Source organism: Mesocricetus auratus, unplaced genomic scaffold, assembly GCF_017639785.1.
Source record: "Mesocricetus auratus isolate SY011 unplaced genomic scaffold, BCM_Maur_2.0 Super-Scaffold_100014, whole genome shotgun sequence".
Classification (NCBI taxonomy): Eukaryota; Metazoa; Chordata; class Mammalia; order Rodentia; family Cricetidae; genus Mesocricetus; species Mesocricetus auratus.
Genome location: NW_024429197.1, coordinates 6,836,085 through 6,863,676, shown reverse-complemented (window position 1 = coordinate 6,863,676; position 27,592 = coordinate 6,836,085). Strand labels below are relative to the sequence as shown.

General features: G+C 42.3%; 2 protein-coding genes across 5 annotated transcripts in view; one reads left to right on the top strand and one right to left on the bottom strand.

Moving 5' to 3' along the window:
• The window catches only part of Kdm1a (lysine demethylase 1A), a 53,487-nt gene extending 34,496 nt beyond the window's left edge, over window positions 1-18,991 (bottom strand). For 2 of the 4 annotated variants that reach the window (XM_005081010.4, XM_013121260.3), the window contains exons 1-2: window positions 18,450-18,989; window positions 12,602-12,767 (exon numbers count right to left, since the gene is read on the bottom strand). In XM_005081010.4, coding sequence (XP_005081067.2) covers window positions 12,602-12,767; window positions 18,450-18,824 — 541 coding nt within the window. In that variant the 5' untranslated portion in view covers window positions 18,825-18,989. Of the gene's footprint in view, window positions 1-12,601; window positions 12,768-18,449 lie in introns of all 4 variants that reach the window. The other 2 variants (XM_005081009.4, XM_005081011.4) reach the window with 2 other exon arrangements.
• A 3,195-nt stretch (window positions 18,992-22,186) lies between these two features.
• Tex46 (testis expressed 46) lies at window positions 22,187-26,872 on the top strand. The gene is made up of 2 exons (XM_013121262.3): window positions 22,187-22,452; window positions 26,533-26,872. The coding sequence occupies exons 1-2, from the start codon at window positions 22,261-22,263 to the stop codon at window positions 26,839-26,841; spliced, it is 501 nt and encodes a 166-aa protein (XP_012976716.1). The 5' UTR covers window positions 22,187-22,260; the 3' UTR covers window positions 26,842-26,872.
• Window positions 26,873-27,592: the final 720 nt, after the last annotated feature.

Genomic DNA, 27,592 nt, shown 5'->3' with positions numbered 1-27,592 from the left:
AGAATGTTTGACATGGGCTATAGGACCTTAAACTTCAACAACTCAGCATCAAAAATCTAAAAAGACAACAAACACATGACTGACTATCTTAGTAAAAAAAAAATCCTGTCCTCATCAAAGCAGGGATATAACTACAAGAGTCAGCACCAACAGTAGTTTTGTTTATCATACATGGTAGATACGACTGGACTGAACATGCCAGTTCTTCCACAGTAAAGACACCATGTAGCCAGAGGCCAACCTGCAGACAGACACACACTTGTGGGAGGCAACATCCCAAGGGAACTTCTACCTTAAACAATATACTAAGTCCAGAGAGGAGAGAGAGGAGAGAGAGGAGAGAGAGGAGAGAGAGAGAGAGAGAGAGAGAGAGAGAGAGAGAGAGAGAGAGAGAGAGAGAGAGAGAGAGAGAGAGAGAGAGAGATTCTCCTCGATGGTACTCTATAGAACTTCAACAATCAAAGCTTTAATCAACCAGAAAATACCATCAACAGACTGTTTTCTACAATCTGTCACCAAGACAGACACCATGATCTTAAGCTTCCAGGTCCCTGGTACACTGCTAAGAGATCACAGTGTAACCTTTGAAAGTAGGAAAACACAATCTCCCAGTGATCTGAACTTAGACAAGCTTCATTAGACAGTTTATTTTAAACTATCCTCACACAAAAACAGAGTCCAGACCCGAGTTTAAAGGGACCAGTACAGGCAAACAATTATAGCCCTCATAAAAATGTTCCAAGTTTATGAAACACAAGCAGTGACTTTTGACAACAGAATGTGCCAGTAGATGATAGAAATGCTTTAGATTATTTTCCTATACTCATCTAAAGGACTCACTAGATTCTAGAAGGTTCTTCTGCTTAGACAAATACAATGTATATGATTTGTTGTTTAGAGCCCCAAGGAAACAGCACATAAGCATGATGAGAAGATCCAAATGCTAAACCTAATATGCAAACAAATCTTGAGAACAAAGGACCTAGAATTTAAATCAGAAATGTTCACTCTTGATTTGGTCTTTTATTCCTAAAAGTGTTGTGAGTTAAAAAAAAAAAAGTTGTTCTCATTGTTGGTTTTCCAATAGAACTAGAGTAGATCAGAATATTAAATCATATTTAAAAAAAAAAGAGAGAGAAAGGGGTCATAACAGTAAACACAGTTTAAGAATAACATTTTAAGCCAGGCAGTGGTCGTGCATACTTTTAATCCCAGCACTGAGGAGGCAGAAGCAGGTGAATCTCCTTGTTTGAGGCCAGCCTGGTCCACAGAGTTCCAGGACAGCCAGAGCTACACAGAGAAACCCTGTTTCAAAATACCAAAAAAACAAAATAGCTGAACATTAGCTGTTCTCTCTCAAATGATGTTCCTAACTTGGCAAAAATGAAGGTTTCTTATCGTAGAGACATTTCATACTAAACAACAACAACAACCTCACAGGAAAGCAAAAGACTTTCAACTGGCCATGGAGCCTCACTTACTCCACCCTTCCTATTCCTGTCATTTCCCTTTCTCCAACTACATGCCATACAATAAACAAGTCTGTTTAAGCTACAAGTAGCTCATCTCCTGTTTTTCTATTGTCAATGGTACTCAACAAAAAAGACACATTTCTTACTTGTAATTAACGTGCTACAAAGAATAATATAACAAAAGAACAAGGTAAGACAGTCTTGCTTTCTTGCTTCTGCTTTTAAAACAATCTTTTAAAATTCTTTTAAAGACACTGATTGAGCCAGGTATTGTAATGCATACCTATAACCCCCAACTACCTGAAAGGCTGAAGTAGGAAAATACCAAGTTCAAGCCCAGCTTGGTCTACACAGAAATTTCTGATCTTAAAGATACTGTTAATTGATAAGTACAGAATAAATTTGGAAGCTATCAAAATCCTGGAAATACTTTTAAAAGCTCTTTCATCCAAGGTATTACTCAGGAAAAGAATTAAGAGGATGAATGCAAAAGGTAATATACAGCATAAGAAATGATGGAAAACAGCTGGGCAGTCTTTAATCTCAACACTCAGGAAACAGAGGCAGGTGGATCTCTGCCCGGTCTACACAGTGAGTTCCAGGACAGCCAAAGCTACACAGAGAAACCAAAATAAATGGAACTGATGGAAAACAAAACTAAAACATGTTTAATAAGATTCAGAAAGAATATTTATCTCCTGGCCTCCAAGTTTATTTTGTTAGAAGTGAAAGGGTGTGGTTATTTTCTAACCAGAGCGCATTTGCGGTGTATTTACCGACTTCTCAAAGGAGCTGAGAAGAATCTTTTTTTTAAGAGCCATTTGCTATTATGTAGCCGAAGAGACTGAATTTGTGACCTACCTGAGCTTCTTTCCAAGTGCTTAGATTATACTTGCACCATGACTAAGTGAAAAGTTACAATTATCAACTGAGCTACTACATGCCTATCCCAACAAGGGTTTTCTTTGTTTGCTTGTTTTGCAGTGCTGGAACCTATAGCCTCACACATGCTAGGCAAGCATTCTATCACTGTCATATTCCCAGCCCAGCTATCTTTTTATTTTTTAAGACAGGCTTTCATGTATTCCAGGCTGGTCTTGAACTTGATACACATTTGAGGATGGATTTGAACTGCTCCTGCTTTCATCTCCCAAATGCTGCTAGAAAGCACTCTACCAATTGAATTACAGCCCCAGTCCTGCCAGATGTCTTTATTAGCATTCTGGATGAACTCTCTTTTGAGTCAGGGGCTACACAATGTAACCCTCCTTTACAAGTTTCAGTGTTGTGACTACAATCATGGACTGTCACATGCAGCTCATCATATTCTTCATAATGGCACAGATACAAACACTAACAGCTAACTTTCCATTCAGGTAACACGTGATCTGGGATTCTCCAGCTAAGGACTCTGATGTGACAGCAAGCAAGCGGGGGTTATCTTTAATAAGTACAAATTCAAGATAAACAATGAAAATACTGAAAAGAAACTTTTCTGGTGCCACAGCCTTCAGTTTTCGTCTCAACCACTATATGCGCAAAAAGTGCACAAACATGCAAAAAAGAATTCCTCAAGCACAGCTTCTCAAAAATCAAGGCTCAGTCTTTGGCTTATCTTCTATGGCAGCTGTGCAACTATCTTTCAGGGCTCCAGTTCCATCACTAGATTCTTCTTTATGACTCAAATACCCAAGGGACCATTTTTCTAAAATCTTAAAACAGAAGTCAGTGTTGACCTTCAAATATTCAAATATAGGGAGGTAAAAATCCCCAATTTGTTGATCCCAAAAACTTCCTATTTTGACTTGTTTCTTGGAAGTACATTCTAAATATCTTGAAAAACTTCTAAATCTTCTTGAAGAAATTACTTTTTTGGAAGACTAATGGCTGTCAATCTATTCATCTCATGTTGACCTCGACAATTAGCTTGGTAATAAGAAACAAGCATTTAAAAATCAAAAACAAACAAAAAAGCCAGATGTTGATGGCGCATGCCTTTAATCCCAGAACTCGGGAGGCAGAGCAGGTCTACAGAGCAAGTTCCAGGACAGGCTCCCCAAAGAAACTGTCTCGAAAGACCAAAATTACATAAATAAATAAAAAATAAAAATTTAAAAAACAAAAAGGTAAACTCTTCTTTGGACACACAAATCTCCACTTTATTAACAATCAGTGGAATTTTGTGTTTAATAATTTCATATTTGATGTTTAATGGTTATTTATCACAAAACTGCTAAGCACCAAAGCAAAAATAGGGTAGAATTCCTGCTTTAAAAGAGCTTACTCTAGAGGGCTGGAGAGATGGCTCAGCCGTTAAAGGCTAGGCTCACAACCAAAAATATAAAAGAGCTTACTCTGTGTGGAGAGAATTGAAAAATATCCACAAAGCAACTTAAAAGAAATGAACTAAGCTAACAGACTTGAGGATCATGGATGACTTTCTTTATGGGTCCCAAGGTATTTGGATAGACTGAGGGGCCCAAAGCATTCAGAGGCAGGGAGAAAATCAGATGTGGTATGTGCAGAGGACGGCATAGCACACACTTAGCTAAGGAGACAGTCTGGAAAGCAGTGGGGGATCAAGCAGAGATGGTCATGGTCTAGCTATGTCTAGTTTGTAGCCCACAGGTCACATTCAGCAGAGAAGAGCTATGAATATGATCCCAAATAAACTATAAGCCTATTTAAAACATTATGATAGCTTCTTGCAATTTTTGTGACTCAACTATATGGTTCTCCATTGTGGACTTTGCAGACGGTAGCATCGAATCATAATGTCAAAATCTTGGATATGCTGAAAATTACACTTGACCTTAACACTAATGGAAGAAAACTGATCTTTAGCAAAACCAAACAAAAACAAAAAACAGTAAAACATATTGTATTTTCATTAAACTGATCTGACCACTTTGTAACAGAAGTCTTGAAGACAGAGTGGCCTAGAGAAAGGAAATGCAATTAAATATCAACAAAATAATTTATATGTTAAGTGAAATAACATAAGAAAATGAATAAGTGGACAAGACTTAAATCAAAAAGGTTGTGCATATGAGGGCATAGAAAGGATAAAGGACTTTAAAGATTACTCCATTTTAATGCAGGAGAATAGTAATGCAATATATAAAATAGAGATAAAGGTGAAATGGAAATATTCTAACGATGGCTGAAAATTAAAGATTAGAACACAGAAGGAAAAATTAATCTAAAGATTTTAAAACTACATGAAGATAGAAGCTCAGCAAGTTTGAGCTTATAAATAAATGTATGCTTGATCTTAGGAGAGTAAGCAAAAGTCATAACTTCAAAAACGAACCAATTAACAGAAACTAGCTAACCAAAGGTTAAAAATTAAGAAAATGGGCAGAAAGAAACTAAGTGAGTAAGGACACTTGCTGCCACATGTGATGGCCTGAGTTTGATCTAAGGAGCCCACATGGTGGATGAAGAGAATGGGCTCCTGCATACTCGCCCTGTTCTGTGCCACACAGGCACATGCACATAAAATAAAAAGGTAGTAAAAATGAGAGTGATCATCACTACTTTGTACTACCTTGCTGCTATCTCCATTTTAAGAAATGGCTATCAAAATACAATTCAAAAGTTGGGCATGATGATGGCATGCCTTTAAGGCCAGCATAGGCAGGCTGAATTCCAGGACGGCCTGGTCTATATAGTGAGTTCCAGGTTGGCCAGGGCTACATAAAAAGGCCCTGTCTTAAACACACAAACAACAAACAAAACAAAAATCGAACACCAACAAAAACAAAAACAAGCACAAACAACAACAAAAAAAAACATTCAAGAGGCTGGAGATAAGGGTTCCCACATTAAGTGACTCACAACTGCCTGTAACTCCAGTTACAGGGGATCTGATACCCTCTTCTTGCCTTAAGGAAACCAAATATATATATATATATATATATATATATATATATATATATATATGAGAGAGAGAGAGAGAGAGAGAGAGAGAGAGACATTCATACATAGAAGTAAAAAATAGCAAAAACAACCTAAAGCATCATTACATAAACTCAATACAGTTCTTTCCTACTACTTATTTGACCCAATTTTGTGCAGAATAAATGATCGATGTTTGTTAGAATAAATGCAAAACAAAATAAACAAGGTTCATAGAGGTAGCAAAAAACAACCAGAATCTTCAAGCACACTAGAAGCCTTTTAACACTGGTAACGACGGTCAGCATTTGAGCAACAATATAAATGAAATTCATGGGTTTCAATTGGAATAGCAATCCCGTAATTATGCCATCACTGAAAAAATGAACTAACACAGGCAACCTTCATAATCTCTAGAACTAAGATAGGGTTCTACTGACAGCAGTATCTGCCTGGAACTTCATGGTGCTGGAACAGAAGTCAGAAGCAGCAGGGACCATTGAAACAAAGAAGCCATACACAGTAAGCTGCTGAGGAAAGCAAACCTTTCAGAAATCCACAGAAAGACGATTTTCACACACTATGTACCCACATTCCACAGTAGGGATTTTCCTGTTCCCAATTTTTGCAAAGTCTTGATTCATAGTATAGGTTTCAAAATGCTCCAAAGAAAATATGCAATTTGGATTCTGTTATATTGCCTAGTTACAAGCAATACAATACAAGTATATCTGAGCAGTGAAAAACAATCATACTTTTCTTATTTAACTGTTTTTAAAATGGACATTATCAAACTATATTCTGGCCATTATTAAAAGTACCACTGTAACATTTCATACTAGATGTTTACTATTCTACTTCATAGTTGCACATATTTGACAATGATGTACTAAAAATGACTTTCCAGTTTCTAAAAAACTGTAAGCCTTGCCGGGCAGTGGTGGCGCACGCCTTTAATCCCAGCACTCGGGAGGCAGAGGCAGGTGGATCTCTGTGAGTTCGAGGCCAGGCTGGACCAACAGCCTCCAAAACAATACAGAGAAATCCTGTCTCGTAAATACACACACAAAAAAAGCTGTAAGCCTCATTTTTTTTCCTGACTAAAATATCAATTTCTCCTATTCCTAGTTCAAACTGGTACTTAATACAACATGTTCATACATAACGGTAGAGTTTACATTCTCCCAATGGAGTCTTTACAGAAAGCCTCATATGGCAGATGAGGAAAAATCCTCACAAATTACCCCATTGGTGTATTACAATGTAATCAGACCAAATAAATGATGGTAGCAAAGAGAATTCAGTCTTTAAACAATAAAGCTGCTCAACTAAAACTATTAGCTAAAATTATTTTGAAAAATCAAAACAAACAAATAAATCCATTAAGATAGCAAAGCAATCTCTCTAAGGCCAAACAGGATTCAGTGGTTCTTACCAATCAAAAGCAATTCAAAATCAATATTCTAAAACTATTTCACAAAAACCTAACATCGGATGTTCATATTTAATGTAAAATTTACAAAATCCAATGTTCCTGGGGCATAAATATTAACTTGCAAACAATTTCTAAAAGATCTATGGAATAGCCAGGCAGTGATGGTGCATGCCTTTAATTCCAGCGCCGCAAGGCAGAGAGGCAGGTGGATCTCTGTGAGTTCCAGGCCAGCCTGGTCTACTAAGCAAGTTCCAAGAAAGTCAGGACTACAAAGAGAAACCCTGCCTTGTAAAACAAAACACAAAACAAAAATCTATAAAACAAATAAATGGTGACTACAGTAAACAACAATAAATCTGTATTCTTGAAAAATGCCAAGAGTAGGTGTTAGGTATTCTCATAATAAAAATTATCTCATCAAGGTAATACATATGCTCCTTCAGTAGATTCTGACACGCTACAAATATGCATTACTTCAAAACAGATTACATACATAGTCTGATACAAATAATTTTATACAATTTTATCTACCACTTTAGAAATTCAATTACTTGTAACAATTAGTTACAATTAATTGTAACAGTTGTTGTGTGTTGAATAAAGTAAATAAGGAACTACTGCATTTGGAGGAATCTTATTATGTATAGAGAATGTCTCTACTTTACTTTTTTGCTTTGTTTTTCTGAGACAGGGTTTCTCTGTGTAGCCCTGGTTGTTCTGGAACTCACTCTGTAGACCAGGCTGGCTCAAACTCATAGATCCACCGCAGGTCTTGCCGGAGCAGAAGTCCTTATCCTCAGCCTCCGGAGTGGTTTTTTGTTTTGTTTTGTTTATTTTTGAAGCAGGCTGTTTCTATGTAGTCCTGGCTGTACTGGAATTCAAAGAGATTCACCTACCTCTTCCTCTGAGTACTGGGATTAAAGGTGTGGACCACCTCCTAGCTCCATTTTAATTTTAAAAATTTTCGCCTCTGTATTATATACAAATCCTGTACTCTCTGCACTTTCTGCTTCTAAGTATCTCTAGGGTTTTGTATTAATTTTTTTAAGAGAGGGTCTTTCCACATAGTTCTGGCTGTCCTAGAACTCGCAACTGTAGACAAGGTCATCACATGAGGCTTGCACAGATAGCAAGAAATTTATCCAAAAAGCCATCTCACTGGCCTCTGTTTTCTCTTTTAAAGTAAAGAAAACCAGCTGAGAGTAATGATGTATGCCTATAAGTCCAGCACTTGGGAGTACAGGCAGAAGAATCACAAGTTCAATCTTGGCCTCAACACAGTGAGTCCAGAATGAACCTGGGCTAAATGAGGTCCTATTACAAATGAAGTAGGAAATCAGTTGTCAGCTCTTCTTCAGGACCATGGAGATGCTCTGGGTAAAGGCACTTGTTGCCAACCTAACAACCTGAATTCAGTTCCGGGACATACAAGGTAGAAGGTGAGAACTGACTTCCATGAATTGTCCTCTGAATTCCCCACCTCCAAAACACACAGTAATACAGAAGACTCCGCCTTTTAGATTTTTGTTACACTAAGCAATCAATTAATCAAATGTTTATCAATTTTGTCACTTATTTTAATTATAATAGCACTTGTGATCCAATGTCAATGAAACAAATTCTTCTACTCATACCTTTCCTATATTTACTTTTAGATTGTTTAGTATCTTAGATTGGGTATACTTTTTAATTTATTTTTTAGGTGTATGTGTGTTTGTGTATTATCCTCAACTGTTCTCTTCCTTTCTTCCCTTTTTTTAGGAGGGGGTGGTTGGGTGAATTTCCTCACTTTGCAGCCCCTGGCTAGACTTGAATTCACTGAGATCCACCTGGCTCTACCTTCCAGAATGCTAGGATTAAAGGTATCTATCACTATGCCCAGCAGTCTTCTATTGTTTGTCTCACTGAACCTAGAACTTGTTGATTCATCTAGATTGCTGGCAATCCCTAGGAATCCTCTTGTCTTTTGCTTCCCAGTGCTGGGATTATAGACATAAACCACTGCACCTGGGTGGTTTGGGACCTGAACTAGGGTCCTCATGCTTGCTTGTAAGGCAAGCACTTCCCTAAAGGAACCATCTCCCTAGTTTCTGGATATCCTTTTATGTGCATTTTGTTTTAGAATAATTTTTTTTTGGAGGTGGCAGTGCTGGAGAACAAACCCCAGGCCATATGTTACGCTGGACAAGTACTCTACCACTGAACTACATTTCCAAAGTGAATTTTAGAGATATCTTTAATTCACAGTTTATTACAAGGGCCTCTAAATTATTTAAAGCACACAAACATTTTGTTATACCAATTATCACATAAATTAATTTTGCTAATTTAACAGCTTTTCTCCCCAAACAGACACATTTCCCCAAGTACAAAAGAACTGACTCTAATGCAAAGACCTTCATCTGGCTTAAAAATGGATATAAATAAGATAAAACAATACTTCCCATACTTAATAGATTGAATATAACTGCCAATCCACTAACCATACCTAATAAAACTAATCTGAGAATTGAGCAGTGTTTTAAGTGGTACATCTGTAAAAACAGCTCACATACTCATTAACTTGAAGAAGCCTTGGAAAAGCATCTAAGGGCCCATTTTAAATGTGCTTTTGCTTATTATTTGAAATAAGTTTTCATAAGTGTCTCAATATATGCACAACAAATCTGTTTATTCCTTAAAATAGTGTACAGTCCTAAAGCAAAGTACTCTACTGAAAATGTAGTCAGCAACTAATAAGGCAGTAGGACGGGGACAAGGGTCAACGTCTGAACAATGCCAAGGGATGACCTGAAGAAAATGAGACAAGCTATCGCAAGCTCCAAACAAATGTTATTTCTATTAGAAGCTCCTGCAACCAACCAGCAATTACTCTAAATCAGTGAAGGTCAACTGAATGAGTCTTCTATTACAGTAGCTCCACCATTAACCAATCAATACATGCCAGCCAAATGCAGTTTGTTCCCAAGCAGTCTGTATGACTTAAGAAGACAAAACTTAATATTCACAGAAAAGATACTAGGAAATGACACAAAACCATCATTTGTTAAACAAAGTATTATAAAGAACATGAAATTTTTTTTTTTTTTTTTTTTTTGGTTTTTCAAGACAGGGTTTCTCTGTATTGTTTTGGAGGCTGTCCTGGAACTCACTCTGTAGACCAGGCTGGCCTCGAACTCACAGAGATCCGCCTGCCTCTGCCTCCCGAGTGCTAGGATAAAAGGGGTGCGCCACCAATGCCTGGCCAGAACATGGAAATTTTAAGAAAACAAAATAACATAAGTTTAAATATAAGCAACAGTTATTTAAACATCTGTATCCATTTGACTATTAATAGGAGTACAATGCCACAGTGCAATGTCAAAAAAAAATTGGGGAAGGAGGCAATGTTTAAGTCTAAATAGAGAACTTCCTCTAAATAAATTAAATTTAATCCAACAACATGAAACAAATAAAATACCTCTTATTTTCATTTTTAAAAATTAACTGTGGAAGGGGCTGGAGAGATGGCTCAGAGGTTAAGAGCACTGACTGCTCTTCCAGAGTTCCTGAGTTCAATTCCCAGAAACCACATGGTGGCTCACAACCATCTATAATTCAATCTGGTGCCCTCTTCTGGCATGTAGGCAGAACACTGTATATGTAATAAATAAACAATTAAAAAAAATTAACTGTGGAGGCTGGATGAAGTATCACTTAGCATGAGAAAGGCACCCCACTACAAATCAACTCTCATATGCTTTTCTCTCTCCAGTGTCCCTCCCTCTCCATGCTTTTAGTTCCCTCTACAGACTGTCTTTTCTACAACAAATAACTGAGTACTATCCTCGTACTCTTAACAGACCTCAGTGAGAGACCGGGGAAGTGCTGGCAAACAACTTGTAGAACACAGAAGGTCTAGCTAGCTGGAGACCCTGGGTTAGATCCTAGTTCCACAAAACCAAAATAATTCTAACCAGTCTACCCATCAAGCCAGGCCCTCTATAATATGGTTCCAGTCTGCCGTCCAGCTTCCCTATCCAATTCTCATCTAAAGGAACTTCTCCAGTCAAACCATTTGATCAATCTTTGGAACACTTTGGGCTTTTATAAATAATAAAAGCCCCCATCCACAAAATTAACACTTTAGAAAGCAAAGCAAAATTTTGTAAACAAGTTTAAAATTAAGCAAGCAACACTTAAAACATTTTAAAGACCTTCTAGCTATTTTCTAAACTTAAAACCTAACTTTCCCAAAAATATTAAGACACCTTATTTATACTAAAGCACTGGATTGTTTCAACGTAATAAAGACAGTGACTCCAAACCTCTTCAAGACACATTCTGTAACACCAGTGCCTGTTATTTATGTAATAAAACACACTTACAGCCAGGCGGTGGTGGCGCACGCCTTTAATCCCAGCACTGGGGAGACAGAGGCAGGCGGCTCTCTGTGAGTTCGAGACCAGCCTGGTCTACAGAGCAAGTTCCAGGATGGGCTCCAAAGCCACAGAGAAACCCTGTCTCGAAAAACTAAAAAAAAGAAAGAAAGAAAAAAGCTTAAAGTTGTCAGAATGAATTTCAATCTGGTTAATTGTGAAAGTAATACAGAGAGAGCAGATGAGACCCGAAATTTTTAAAGAATGAAAGAATTGATGAAGTGTGGGGCAGTCAGCTAACATAAATTTAAAAAGTCATTTCAAGGAGAGGAATGCTGCAATTTTTCAAAGACATTTACACTGTCTCTCCAAAACAAACCAGAACTGTTTAGGGTAGCCTCAGAAAGCTAGGACTCAAAGCAGACTACATTTACGAGTTCTTTAAAGGCTATTTGAAGCTTATAACAATATAAATTCCAATAATCTTTGCGTGGCATAAGAAAGCTTATGCGAGATCAGATTCTCTTCCTGGTCTTTTCTATTTTGTATGAGTTTGTGCAGACGCACATGTAGGTACACATAAAGATACCAGAGTTCAACAATGCCTGTCTTCCTCAATCACTCTTAATCTCATTTGCTGAGACAGTCTCATTGATCCTGGAGCTGGCCAATTCAGCTAGGCTGACTGGCCAGCCAACAGACCTCAGCGATAAATCCTGGCTCTCCCTCACCTCCTCAGCACTGATATTACAGGCTCATGCTGCCACACTCAGCTTTTACCCAGGTGCTGGGGATTGAACTCAGATCCTGGGAGTTGCACAACAAGCACTTAACTGGTCATTTCCCCAGCCCCACACACAGTCCTTTCTGTAGGATGCCGCCATTAACCATGTGACTTACCAGAGGCGCATACAGATGAGGTAATAAAAGAGTGGTTTACCACACTGCTAACCTACACCTTTCTAATACCATTCCTTTGATTAGAATGCTCAAAAATAAAAATTACAAAATCTTAGGCATGGTCCTTTTAATTTCAGAATGTTTTTATATATGTTCACCAGGAAAAAGTTTTACTAACAAGTATGTGTAAATAAGAACAAAAACAACAACACTAAAAAACCAAAACTTTTAAGCTGTGAATTCAAGTTGTTGCTGACAGGGCTGGCTCTGTGGATTTAACATTCTGTGTTTTCCCTAATCATTTATTTTCTCCTCATTCTAATCAACATACACTGCTATTATCTATCAGCATCCTTTATTTTCTTCAGGTATACACACACACACACACACACACAAATTACACCTACATAAAAAGGCACACAGCAAAGAGGCCCAGAATCAGAATATAAGCCAAAGACGAAGACATAAAAAGACCAAAAGACAAGTGACTCATATCCCTAAGATAAAGCCAGCCATGGTTGGTCACTACAACTCACCAGATGGCTCTTCTGGCTCACTTTCATTTTCTTCCTCAGGAGGGGCTTGAGGAGGTGGGGGGGGAAGCTTCTTTTCCTTCTCTGCTTTGGCATTTCTCTCTTCTTCTGAATAATATTCATCTTCTGACAGGTTGGCCAAGCTTTCATCCATTTCTCTGTATTCTACCTATGTAGAGATTATACCAGAAAAAACTAAATACAATGAGAATTTCAATCAGGGACTCTATTTGGAACCATTAATCGAAATTAATTGATTTCAAACTTCAAATTTTAAAGAAATAACAAGGATCAAGCCACCTTACAGTAGCTACTAAAGACAAAAGATCTCAAGAAAGAATACTGTCAGTTCAGGTTTAGCCCAATCTATAATTTACATCATAATACTGGTCACATCTCCTGCAAGGTTTTTTTTCAGTGTGTCTATGCTCACACACTAATGTTTCAATTAAAATAGTCCTCATCCAAAAATACAGCTAATAGTGAGCCAGATATGGTAGTATATGCCTATAATTCTAGTACCCAGGTAACCTTTTTTTTTTTTTTTTTTTTTTTAGTTTTTTGAGACAGGGTAGCCTTGAACTCACAGAACTGCCTATACTTTCCTGAGTGCTGGGATTAAAGGCACATGCCACCACCACTGGCTTCACCCAGGTGACTCTTAAATTCAAGGCTAACCAACCTGAGCTACACCTACATAAAGATGCCCTGAGGATGTAGCTCAGACATTAATTTCTTTTCTAAATCCCCACCCCTCGTCTTTTTGCTATTATTTGTCTCTTTAAATTGACAAATACTGAGGTCAGATGGCCTAGCCTAGCTTGTTAGGTCTACTGCCGGGGCCCAGGTGTTGACCTTACCATCTTCAGTAACACCTTTACAAAATTTCAGCCAAATTTTGATTACGTAATTTCATGTTATTTTAAAAGAGGCACCCTCCACACTAGACAAATCTCCAGGCAACAAAACATTGCTATGCTGTCTAAATACACCTCAAAACTATTGAAGCAACGCCATCTACACTGGCCTCAGCTTCCTTTTAAAACACTCTGTGTGGTGCATGTGCACATTCTAAGGCCAAAGGAGGAAACTGGGTACCCTGTTCTACCACTTTCTGCTTTATTCTCTTGACACAGGGTCTCTCACTGAACCCAAAGCTTGGCTAGCAGCCAATAAGCCTGGAGAGCCTCCTGTTTCTACTTCCCCTACAATACTGGCCAGCAGGGCCACACTCATCAGCCTGCCTTTTATTCTTTAAATGGATAATTATCCACTAAAGTTACAGTTCACACTAGTTCCCAAGTCTGGTTATGAATGAGAAAATTTCTCACCTCTTTGCTGCTGCTTTTTTTTATTTTATTTTATGCTGTGGGTGTTTTACATTCAACTATTTCTGTGTACCGTATGCATACAGTATCCAGATAGACCAGAAGACATCATTTGATCCCCTGGAACTGGAGTTAGAGAAGGTTGTGAGCCACCACAAGGGTTTAGTAATCAAATCTAGGTCCTCTGGAAAAACAGAGCCATCTCTAGCCCCACAGACTTGCTTCTAATTGTCCTCAAAATAAACACATCTCATGTTTCTTTTCAAAGTTCAAGAACTGATCACAGAATTGGGAAGATGGCTCCTGGGATAAAGGCACAAACAATAAACAGAAATGAAGACCATAGTCCCCAGTAGTCACATAACAGGTTGCCAAGAGTGTCGGCCCACATGTAATCCCAGTGCTCAGGAGATAAATGGGGATCCTTGGAGTAATTGACAGACAAGCCGAATCACAAATGTTTGGGATTCAGACAGAAACCTTGCCTCAGTAAATAAAGTGGAAAGTGATTAAGGTATCAACCCCGGCCTCCACATGCATGCAAACATAAGCACACACACTGCACATACAAAAAAAAAAAGAGCTAATCGAGAAGGGAGAGATGGGAAACAGGAATTAAGCCCAAGAGAATTACAGATAATAGTTTAGTCAGTATGTCAGCATAACTCAGAAACAGGAGAATCTTAGGGGCTTGCAGTCATCTGGATAAATCAGTGAGGATCCTAGATAAAAAATAATTCAGAGAAGTGACTGAGGGGGGCACTGATGTTAACCTCCACCTCTATACAAACAAGCATGCATACAAATGCACCCAAATGAACAAACATGAACATGTAAGTGTAAGAGCATGAATATGCATGCCAGACTTCGAGTTTATGAAAGTGTTTTTTTTTGGGGGGGGGCTCGAGAAGGGTTTCTCTGTGTAGCCTTGGAGCCTCTCCTGGCACTCATTCTGTAGACTAGGCTGCCTTTGAACTCACTGAGATCTTCCTGCCTCTGCTTCCCAAGTGCTGGGATTAAAAGGAAGCGCCACCACTGTCTGACAGTTTGGTTTTTGTTTTTTAAATAATTTAATGAGGTAGTTCTACAATTCCTATGAAAAGATCAACATGATCTTGAAAAAGAACAAAGCTGAAGAGTTCACATCTTGATTTCAAAAATCTTTTACAAAACCACAGTAACCAGAACAGTGTGTTAGTGGCACATAGAAAAATACATCAATGGGACCAGAAAGACAGACATTCCTTAGGTGTAACACTGGGGGCAGAAGAACAAGACAAATATACAAATTGGACCTCATCCAAGTTTTTTTGTTTTGTGTTTTTGAGACAGGGTTTCTCTGTGGCTTTGGAGGCTGTCCTGATAGCTCTGTAGACCATGCTGGTCTCAAACTCACAGAGATCCACCGGAGTGCTGGGATTAAAGGCGTGGGCCACCAACGCCCAGCAGACCTCATCAAACTTTAAAACAATAAACCTTGCTATAAAATAATTTTTAAAACCCATTTTTTAAAAAATGGCCCAAAAACATGACTAGGTAGAGCTGGGAATGTAGCTCAGCTAGTACAGTGCCTGCCTAGCACACAGGATGCCCTGGGTTCGATCCCCAGTGCCAACAAAACTGGGTGTGACACATACCAATAATCACAGCATTGTACTAAGGTGGAGGCAGGTGGATCAGAAACTCAAGGACATCCTCAACTACATACTGAGCTTAAGACCAGCCTGGCTTGTTCTTTAAAAAAAATTTTAAAAAAGGTCTCTCTCATACAAATAGCAAACGGGGAGGGGGGAGGAGGGCAGGGCACACGCCTTTAATCCCAGCACTTGGGAGGCAGAGGCAGGCAAATCTTTGTGAGTTTGAGGCCAGCCTGGTCTACAGAGTGAGTTCCAGAACAGCCAGGACTACACAACGAAACCCTGTCTAAAAAACAAAATGCAAAAAAAAAAAAAACAAAACAAACAAAAAACAAACCGAACTCAACCATGTTCAACATCGTTAGCTATTAAGGAACTGGATGTCAAACTACAATGAGATACCATTTCCTTATCTACAAAGATGGCTATATTAAAGACAATGCTAAGTACAAAGACGGAGAAAATGAACCCACACACAGTGCTGAGGAAAAGGTGCAACTGTAGCTGCTACTTCAGAAAAACATTTGGTGGCATTTCCTCACAAAAGCAGAATTCACATGTGACTCAGCATTTATAATCACAGATAATACAAGACTTCAAAACTATGTTCACATGTTGTACATTACTGTTCTTAGCTAAATTGTACACAGTCCAAAAAAGTAGAGACCACCTCCCGAACGTCAATCAAATGAATGAATGCTGACAAACCCATACTAATGACAATAAGGGCCACATATCCTGAGACTCCATACAGAATGTTCAGAATAAGCAGCACCACATAGTCAGAAAGTAGACTCGTAGTTGCCAAGGGCTGGAGGTAGGGGATAAGAAAAGATAGTGACTGTTTCTCTGGGAAACGGTGAAAATGTTCTAAACTGACTGTGGTGCTGACTTTATCTTATGAATACATATTTAAAAAGGAGTATAGACATGTGAATTATCTCAAATCTGTTCTAAATTATCTCAAATCTGTTTCTGGTCACACTTTCAACTGAATTGGTAAAATGGAACCCTACTGGGCTCTGCCTTGTTTCATTTCTAAGGGTTGAAGTCATCAACCTCGCTGTTTTTATTTTTTAATGTCTCTAGAACAAAACAAAAACACACACAAAACAACAACAACAAAATAATGCTGGCTGACTGAATATGCTCAAATTATTTGGTGGGAAGGAGGGCCCACTCTGTGTCTTTGCCTTCCCACATGCACTTTCTTTGGAAAAGCTAAAAACAGGTTTCTAGTTGGGGGGGGTTAAAAACATGTTAAGGGAGGTTTCCTTATGGCATTTTCACACATAATTTGTTTTGTTTGACCCTCCCTCATCCCCTTCCTCTCCTCCATCTCTACTGAAACCATTTCAGTCCTAGTAACCCACCTTTCTAATCCGTACTCTGATGAAAGCCCACACAAAAAAGTCCTTCCCCCAAACTCACTTTGCTAAGCAGTGAGCATGAGATCTCTCAAGCAGGTAGGTGAACCTGAGGGCTCGCAGGAAACACTCAGGATGCTCCTCATCCCACCACTTGGAAAATGGTAACACAGCAGTCTGGCACAATGGTGTCCCGCCTGTCATCCTGGCTATTCTGCAAGCCTAGGGCAGCCTAGGTGGGTGTGCTGATCTCAGAAGTTTGAGGTCAAAGTGAGTAACATACCAAGCTGTCAGATCAAAAATGAGGCCAGCCTAGAATCCCAGTCACTTGGGAGGCTAACAAAGGAGGATCACAAGTTCAAGCCCTGTGTAGGCCAAATAAACTCAGGGCTTAATCTGGGCAACTGAGCTTCAAAATAAAAGGGGAATGTAGTAGTGGTAGGGAGTCTGCCTAGCACTGCAGTTCCCCAGTACAGCAGGAGTACAAGGAGAGGTAAGTGGCACTTTAACACTTGTACTGATGTATTTGTTTGAGGGGTGTGGACAGAAACCCTCCAGCTCAACCATGCTAGGCAAATGCTGTGCCATCCAGCGACATCCCCAGACGACCTCATGTTTTCATTATATACCCACATGTATTTCCAGTTTCCCCTATGGGATTAAGAACTCTCCAGAAAACGCCAAGGTCTGTGCAATAAAGTCACACCAACGCTTAGCCGTATCACTGCCCAAGGTGCTCTTTGTTTCAGTAAAGAAATGACACCCTGTCAAAACACCAAACTTTTAAACTGTAAACCTCGGCTAACTCATTCTTAAAGCGAAGCTAACAATACCCGTTCAGTGGTGTTTGCCAAAACGAAAACGTTGGCTGTGTGCCAAATGTACCATCTGGCACACAGAGGCGTGAGACAGAGGTTATCAGTATATAGTGTTGGATTTGGTGCCAAATTTTTATCTTTGCATTTGTACCGTGACCAACTGCTAGGAGCATTCTTCATCCGCTTCCACATCTGTAAAAGTCTACCCGAGCCCTCCGACAGCGTTTGCCGCCAAGCCTGACAAACTCGGTTCGACTCCTGAGCACGGTGGCAGGACAAAAACCTACTCAGGCGAGCTGTCCTATGATCTCCACTCGCACGCAGACAACAAATGAATGTTTAAAAAAAAAAGGAAGTCTACGCCAAAGACCACTGTGAGAGGAAAAAAATGTGAAAAACCTGGAGTACAGCAAGATCTTTTAAAAATCAAAGAAAAAAGTCCCTTCCTTTTCATGTCCCTTTACTCTCAAGCATCACCTCCAGCTCCCGCGTGCACCCAGACCAGCCGCCACCCGATGTCGGTACACAACAGCCACACAGGTGGACCAACGCGTCGGGAAGCCATCTTTCCCGGTCAGAAGATCCAGACGGTCACACCCTCCGGTGCCCGATACCCCGGGTCCCCGCACAAAGGCCGGGCCTCCCCTCCCCCGCCATCCCCACTCCGGGTCCCGGGAGCCAGCGGCTGGGCCCGGCCTCACCTTCGCCCGCTTGCGCCGGCTAGTCCGTCGGCCCTCCGGGGTCTCGGCTATTCCCGTCTCCATGGGCGTCGCGGAGCCGGGCCCGGCTGTGGGCCCGGCCTGGGGCCCGGCGGATCCGGGAGGCTCGGCCAGGCCCCCGGGGGGCGAGGCCCGCGGAGGCTCCTTCTTTCGGGGAGTGCGCTCGCCCGCCGCCCCCGAGGGGACGTCGGTGGGGCCCGCCAGACCCGCGGTTGGCGCAGCCACCTCAGAGCCGTTCTCGGCGCCGCCCGCCGATCCGGGCCCGGTCTCCGTCCCAGCCGCTGCCGCCGCCGCCGCCGCCGCCGCCGCTGCTGCTGCCGCCGCCGCCGCCGCCGCCGCCTTCTTCCCGGACAACATCTCGGGCCGCCTGGCCGCCGCGGGCCGCAGGGGCCGCTCGGTCTGCCGCTCCGTGGGTCCGCAGCCGCCTAGCCTTCCCTCCCCGCACCTCACACGACCCGTGAGAAGCCAGACACCTCCGCGTGCGCACGCGCCCTGCGCGCTCCCGCCGCGTCAGGACAAAAAGCCGCAGCCGTGCACCGGCCTCTCCCGGCCTCCTCGCAGCCACAGAGCGGCGTCCTGGAGGCTAGAGCGGAGTCGGAGCTCCGAGCGCGAGGCCGACGTAGAGCTCCCCTTGCGGTACGGAGCCAACTAATACCATTAATTCTAACTGCAGGATAAGGGTTGAATTATGGAGTTGGTGGCTTACAGAGAGTTTACCAACTAACTGAGACAGGAGAACACCACGACTTAATTAATGATCGCTTAATTATCCTACGCTGTGTTACTAAACTTTAGAGGGCTTGCCTAGCATGTGCATGGCCCTGGGTTATCCATAGTACTGGGGGACTGTAGGGTCAACTAACTTCAGATCCGCCCAGCTTCAGATCCGCCCAGCTTAGACTGGGAGAAAAATGAAGAATGCACGGATTCCCACAGTAGTAAAATAGAGAGAAATAAGGAAATCATGCCTCCTCCATGCCCCTCATCTCCAGGTATGTAACACTTCTTCTACCTAAGTCAGTTCTTTCTAATGTGGTGGTGGTGGTGGGTGTTTTATTCGTGAGATGTTGAGATGTACGGGAAGTTGAGTGTGGGTGATGTTGTAGGGACAATCACCAGGGAAGACGGCTCAGAAGTGAGTTTAAGCTAACAGAAAATCTTTATCAGCCTGCTGGCAACTACTGGGTGTTTGGGATCTCAGTTGTAGCCCTGAGCCTTTCTCAGGGTTAAGCATTCAAGCACAAAAACCATGTCCTGGGTTGACATGCTTCAGTTAACAAGAAGAGTTAGCCAGAAGCAAAAATACAAAAGCCAAAAAGCAAGGTTAGTACATTTCCCAGAACTATGGACTTTGATGGATTAGGTCTTTGTTTTAGTTTTGGCAGATGGTACTGTCTATGTGCTGAGTTTTACAGCCTGAATGGTACTTTCCACCATGCTGTCCGCTGTGTTGGGGTCCCAGGGCCTACTAAGGTCTGGCTTCCTATTACAAGTAGTTTATTGTCGCGTCTGCTAAGTCTTCCACGGTGGGAAAGCTGGCTGCAAAACAGTAGGGGAGAGTTTGCTGGGAAGAAATTCCACACTGCAATTGGGGTGATGTCTACAGGGTTGTGAATATTCATCAAAACTAATTGAGCTACATAAACAGACCTTTTTAAAAAGCTATACAAGAAAAAAAAAGAGTCACAGTATAACATATATCTCATGTGTGAAGTATATTGGCTTGACCAAAATCAACAACATCAATGACTGTGATAGAATTATGTTGGAACAGAGGTGAGTTTGTGGGGAAGAGATGACAGCGATTCAGGGAAGGGTTGACACCGTGGGAAGGCTGCCTGGTGCTAGCTAAGCCCTGCTCTCCCATCATGAAAGGCATCATGTCCAAGAATGTCAGCACATTATGCCACTCTTCTACTTTCTGCCTCTAAGAATTTAGCCTAGTTCACAGTTCAAGGTACACCGTCAGGGCAGGGGAGCCAGGATAGCTAGAACAAGCTGGCCTGGCCACATCCACAGTCAGGAAGCTGCGTGTGACGAATGTACGTGCTGCTCAGCTCCCTTTCTCCATCTTATACAGGCCAGGAGTTCAGAAAAGGCTCCACCCAGAGCTGGCCCAGTCTTCTGCTTCAATTAACGTGCTGAAAAAAACCTCCCCCAGCAGTGAGGCTAGGTTTGGCCACAAACACTGTAGGCAAGCACTGTATCACTGAACTGTATCTCCAGCTCCCATTTTATTTATCCATTCATTTGTCAATGCAAATTTGATTGCTTCAAACTTCTGACTTTTTTCCTTTTCCTTATTTTAAAAAGCTTTTAAAGCCAGGCATAATGGTTCATGTCTTTAATCCCAACACTAGGGAGGCAGAGGCAGGTGGATTTTTTTGTTTTTGTTTGTTTGTTTGTTTGTTTGTTTGGGTATTTCCAGACAGGGTTTCTCTGTATTGTTTTGGAAGCTGTCCTGGAACTCGCTCTGCAGACCAGGCTGGCCTCAAACTCACAGAGATCTGTCTGTCTCTGCCTCCCGAGTGCTGGGAGATGGATCTTTTTGTGTTCAAGGCCAACCTGGTCTACACAGCGAGTACCAGGACAGCCTCCCAAACAATACAGAGAAACCCTGTCTTGAAAAACCAAAAAAAAAAAAAAAAGTTAACATCTGCCGGCATGGTGGCACATGCCTATAATCCCAGCACACGGGAGCCTGAGGCAGGAGGGCCACACTTCTAGACTAGCCTGGCTGCATAGAAATATTGCTGTCAACAAATAAGACAAAACAAAAAAGTGTCTTAGTTAGGGTTACTATTGCTGTGATGAAACACCATGACCAAAAGCCACTTGGGGAGGAAAGGGTTTATTTGGCTTCTCCTGCCACATCACTGTGTATCACTGAATGAGGTCAGGAAAGGAACTCAGATTGGGTAGGAACCTGGAGGCAGCAGCTGATGCAGAGGCCCTGGGGGGGTGCTGCTTTCTGGCTTGCTCTCTCAGGATTGTTCATCCTGCCAGGACACCAGTCCAGGGATGGCACCATCCACAATGGGCTGGTCCCTCCCCCATCAGTCACTAATTAAGAAAATTCCCTACAGGGTTATTGCCTACAGCTCCATCTTCAGGAGGGATTTACTCGTTGCTGCTGCTCTTGTTGTGTTTTTCGAGGCAGAGTTTCTCTGTAACTTTGGAGCCTGTCCTGGAACTCACTCTTGTAGACCAGGCTAACCAGGAACTCACAGAGATCCGCCTGCCTCTGCCTCCCGAGTGCGGGGGACTAAAGGTGTGCGCCACCACGCCACCACTACCCATCGAGGACGCGTTTTCCTAACTGAGGTTCCCTCTCAGATGACTTTAGTAAGTATATTTTTTAAAGTAAATCAAGCATGTGGCCTCCATGAACTTATTGACAGTATGCTATCGTGACTATGAAAGTGCACACGCAGTCCCTTTGCCTTGTCTCCATGCTGTGAATAAGTTTTCCTTGCCATCTCCCCCACTATGAGTACAGGTGGTCGGTGGCATTGGCTTTTTTTGTTACAGGGCACACCCAGAAATGTTCACTGAGAGAGGTTCTGCTGAGGCCTACGTTACTGTCACTTGGCTGCCACCACCAGGAAGTCCTGAGATGGTGCCTGCAAGCTGCCTGACACACAGTGGGCCCTGGAGACATAGGAGTACTTATTGTTATGCGACAGCCAGGGTGGGGGTGGGGGCTGGCTATGAATCAGGAGTGGGTGGCTGTGCCTCCTGTCATGGAGGGGACTTCGGCAGGGGCTTTGGGCCTGTGCCCCTCTGTGCCATAATGTTGGGGAACCTGATATTTCTTCTGAGGCATTTCCATGGCTTCCTTGCTTCTTCTGGCACCATAGGAGCAGTCTTGGCCCGGCTGATAAGCTTTAAGCCAGCCTTGTTTGGCTTCCTCTTCCTTCTGCTATTGCTCAGCAACTGGATGGTCAAGCATGAACTCAGTCAGGCTCCTACCCAGCCCCAGATGGTAAGCAAGACAGTGCTTAGGCTTAGCTTCAAATATGGGTTATTGTTTTCTAAAGTAGAATAATGAAGACTTCAAAAAATGCACAAATTGTGTCAGTCAGTTTTCTTCTACTCTAACCTCTACCTGAACTAGTCATCTTGTAAAGAAAAGAGATTTCTTTTTTTTTTTTTTCTTGGTTTTTCGAGACAGGGTTTCTCTGTATTGTTTTGGAGGTTGTCCTGGAACTCGCTTTGTAGACCAGGCTGGCCTCGAACTCACAGAGATCCCCCTGCCTCTGCCTCCCGAGTGCTGGGATTAAAGGCGTGCGCCACCAACGCCTGGCTCGAAAAGAGATTTCTTTTGGCTCTCGGTTTTAGAGGTTCTGACTCTTGTCTGGGTGGACACACTGCTTCAAGCCCCCAGCAATCGGGTTATGGGAGGGAAGAACAAAACTGAGCACACGTAACATGAAAAATAAAGGACCCAGAGACTGATATCTGGGTTCGGGGTTCAAGCTTCAAGCCGAAGATCAGAAACGCAAAGTAGCTGGCCACTGGCTCTTACCACTGCCTCAGGCGGAAAGGCCGGATCCTGCCGCCTCTCCTCAGCATGGCTGTAGAATTCCTACCCTTCATGGGACTGGAGAATGAATTCGATACTGAGACCCTGCTCCTGTCTTATCTACCTCCCTAATGCTGGGACTAAAGGCGTGCAACCCTAGGTGCTGAGACCATCTTTGTGTGAGCTGTTTCTGTCTAGGACTGGATCAATTGTGTGTAATCTGGGTGACCTTGAACTCAGAGGGAATCATTTATCTCTTAATCCTGAGTCCTAGGATTAAAGGTGTGCACCATCACCTCCTAGCTTCTCTGGCTGCTGGGACTAAAGGTGTGCACCTGGCTTTTATGACTTGTGGCTAACTTTGCTTTCTGGATCTTCAGGTAAGCTTTAATAAATCATAAATATCACCATAAACACATATGGCCAGAAAGTGAAAAGGAGAACAAATCAGGGTTCCATGACCCCCTTTGAAGGCATGCCTGTGAAACTCTCTTAAGGGGTTTCACCACTTCTGAAATGGACACACACACACCCTCAAACATAAACATAAAGTAAATAAATCTAAAAATAAAATGACTTTAAATTTAAAGGCGACATCTGAGGGCTAGGGATATGTCCCAATAGGCAAAGCACTTGCTGGCAAATGTGAGGACTGGAATTGGATGCCCAGTACCCACTTAGAAGCAAATAGGTAGGCCAGGCAGTTGGTGACTCACTCCTTTAGTCCCAACACTGGGGAGGCAGAGGCAGGTGGATCTCTGTGAGTTCGAGACCAGCCTGGTCTACAAAGCTACACAGAGAGATTCTGTCTTGAAAAAACAATAAATAAACGTGAATAGGTGTAGAGGTCAGCCGGTAATCCTAGTCTGTATCAGGTGGAGATGGAGGATTCTCCAGAATAGGCTGGCTAGCCAAAACAGTGAGCTCTGGGTTCAGGGAGAACCTTTCCTCATATATAGGGTGGAGAACAATTGAGGAAGACACCCAACATCAGCCTGGGGCCTCTTCACACACAAACACACATGCTCATACACTAGCATGCAAACACACACCCACACCATCCATTTGTACATTTGTAAAGGGAAAAATGCATTAAGATGCTAACTACCAAATTCAGGACTATAGCTGAGGAACTGATGTTTGGGGGAAGGGAATTTCAGGGGGAGAAGTTCACAGAAATTTCAATTATATTTGTGAAATGCCTGCCTTCTTCTTTCCCCCTTCCCCTGATGCCCCTTCTCCCTCCCTGCTCTCCCACTGAGCTGAATCCCCAGTACTTTATTTGATTTTTTAAAAAAATATTCTCTATTTTTTTTCCTTTTTTCGGTCTGAGTGCTCTGCATGTCTGCCTGCACGTCAGAAGAGGGCACCAGATCTCATTATAGATGGTAGTGAGCCACCATGTAGGTGCTGGGAATTGAACCCAGGGCCTCTGGAAGAGCAGCCAGTGCTCTTAACCACTGAGCCATCTCTCCAGCCCACCCTTTTTTTGATTTCTTAAGTTTACATGAGAAAGGTGGGAATTTGGTGTAATATTTACTGTTTTTTTTTTCCCCACATCTTTTTACTTTGTTTTTTTTTGTTTTGTTTTTTCAAGACAGGATTTCTCTGTATTGTTTTGGAGGCTGTCCTGGAACTCGCTCTGTAAACCAGGCTGACCTCGAACTTACAGAGGTCCTCCTGCCTCTGCCTCTCGAGTGCTGGGATTAAAGGCGTGAGCCACCAATGCCTGGCTTTATTTTCTTTTTTGAGGTAAGGTTTCATGTAGCCCGTGCTGACCTCCACTGTGTAGTCAAAGATGACTTGAGCCCCTGGTCCCCCTGCTTCCATCTCCTGAGTGCTGGAGTTATAGGTGTGTGCCACCACAACTAGATTATATACTGCTAGAGTTCAAACCCCAGGACTTTAGTTATGCCAAGCAAACAGTCCACCAACTGAGCTAGATCCCATCCTGAAATAGTTTTAAAGTCTTTCTTTCCATCTTTCTTCCTTTCTTTTTCTTTTCTTCCTTTCTTTTTCTTTACTTTTCCTTTTTTTTTTTGTTTTTTGTTTTTTGTTTTTTTTGAGACAGGGTTTCTCGGAGTAACAGCTATGGCTGTCTTGGAAATCACTTTGTATACCAGGCTGGTCTCTGCCTCCTGAGTGCTGGGATCAAAGGTGTGTGCCACCAACACCCTGCTAAAGTATTTCTTTTTTTTTTTTTTTTTTTTTTTTTTTGGTTTTTCGAGACAGGGTTTCTCTGTGGCTTTGGAGGCTGTCCTGGAACTCGCTTGGTAGACCAGGCTGGTCTCGAACTCACAGAGATCCGCCTGCCTCTGCCTCCCGAGTGCTGGGATAAAAGGCATGCGCCACCAACGCCCGGCTCCTCTGACTTTTGACTGTGTGTTCTTTTCTCTGTAGTGTGTTGCCTGGGCAGCAAACAGGGTGGAGAAAGTGTGGAATAGAGACAAAAAAAAAAAAAAAAAGGCGTGCACCACCAACGCCCGGCTACTTATTTATTTATTATGCATGCAGTGTTCTGGCATGCATGCCAGAAGAGGGCATGGGATCTCATGACAGATGTTTGTGAGCCACCATGTGGTTGCTGGGATCTAGAAGACTAGCCTGTGCTCTTAACCTCTGAGCCATCTCTCCAGCCCCCATGTGTACAGTTTTTAAAGACCAATAGTTTGTAGCTTAATCCAAAGGGGGAAATGTTACTATAAACTGGGGGTAGGGCACATGAGGACTTGTGAGGATTGAACACTGAGTATGTCTAGAAACCACTAAGATACTGTAGTTTGAGGTTTTATTGATTCTGGCAAAAACGCTCAGGAAGAATTTGGAAAATAAAGATTTTGGAGACAGACATATACATATGATCTTAATTTCTTCTTTAATGTGTATGGGTAATCTTGTGCCACACTGCATGTTGGGATGACAGTCTGCAGGAGTCAGCTCTCTCCTTCCACTGTGTGAGTCCTGGGGGTCAGACTCATGTCCGACTTGGTGACAAGAACCTTTACCCATTGAGCCGTCTTGTCAACCCAAGAGCTTTATGTCTTCTACAACTGGCAGATGGTTCCTGGGAAACAAAGACAGCCACAGGTGTTAGACCTTTGGAGAAGGAAGGGTTGGCTGTAGGGTGATGAGAAAGTTACTTTCCCTCACTGGATCCCAATTCTCCCAACCACAAATTATGGCAAAGATGCTCTCACCTTGACGGAGGGCCTGAAAATTGATAAGACGGCCTGGAGGGCTGGGACTACAGCTCAACCGGTAGAGCCTAGCATGTGTGAAGCCCCAAGGGTTCACTCCCCAGCACTGTGTAAGTTAGGTGTACAGATATACACGTGTAGCCCCAGCACTGGAGAGGTAGAGGCAGGAAGATGAGGAGTCCAAGGTTATCCTGGGCTATGTAGTGAGTTCCAGACCATCCTAGGCTAAATGAGACTCTGTCTCAAAGATGAAAAATAAAATTAGCCTGGCCTAGAACAAATGCTCTGTGCTGGAAGGAATTATCATTGTGAACTGACTCTTGTCTTCTGATGGGGCTCTTAGGAGGTGGCAGAAAAAATGGCCCCAGAAGTCAATCCTAAGGTCATGGCCATGAACAAGAGAGAGTTGGAGAAAATGAATGCTTGCTTCGCCCTCCAGGATAAGGTCCTTGAGCGGCTGTTGTTCAGTGAGATGAAGCTGAAGGCCTTGGAAAATCAGATGTTCATCATATGGAATAAAATGAGCCGCCGCCGCCGGCGGAACAGCAGACACTGGGACTTCTCCAGGAGACAGCACAGGACAAGAAGGAATGGCTCCACGTTCTCCACCATCTCTAACTATGCCACCAATACCCCCAGTGAATGCGATTGAAATGGGCTAGCCTCTGCTGGTGTGAGCTTCACCCGGCCTATGAGTTTGGTCTTTGTTGTTGCTGCTGCTGTAACAAAATATCCGAGCCTGGGAACTTACAAAGAAAAGACCTTTGTTTAGTTCACAGTCCTGGAGGTCCAAGAATATGAAGCTAGCAGTGACTTTTTGTGAGGGCTTCAAAGAGGACAGCGTCACACTGTGTGTGTGTGAGAGAAAGGGGGGGAGGAGAAAAAGAGAGAAGAGAGAGACACAGACAGACAGACAGACAGAGACCCCCCACAAATACAGATAAAGGAAGTGAAAGAGAACCAGGAAAGCCAAAGCTGCTTTATAACAACACCTGCATTAGGGATGTAGCTCAGTTATAGAGCCCTTGCCTAGGATATACAAGGTCTTGGGTTCAACCCCCAGTATTTCCAAAGTGAGCAAAACAAAGCAACACTCTCTTTGGCTCATCAGGTTAAGGCACTTCCCACCAGGTTACTCTGGTAACCTGAGTTCAATTCCTAGAACTCACTTGGTTGGGGGAGAAAATTGACTCTTGAAAATCGTCCTCTAACCTCCACACGTGTCACGAACATACACATGAACACGTACCTAAAATAATAATAAAATAAAAACAGCAAACACCTTCTCTCTATCTCTTGAGGCAACCAACCCAGTCCCAGACTGTTGCTGTGAAAACAAAATAAAACAACAAAAAGCCATGATTAAAAGCAACCTGGGGAAGAAAGGGTTTATTTGGCTTATG

Excerpts from the sequence above, each read along its gene's own strand:
- Tex46 (XM_013121262.3), top strand. The coding sequence starts at position 22,261 with ATGTTGGGGAACCTGATATTTCTTCTGAGGCATTTCCATGGCTTCCTT. Across the intron at positions 22,453-26,532 it reads CTCCTACCCAGCCCCAGATG|GAGGTGGCAGAAAAAATGGC; the intron begins GTAAGCAAGACA and ends TGGGGCTCTTAG.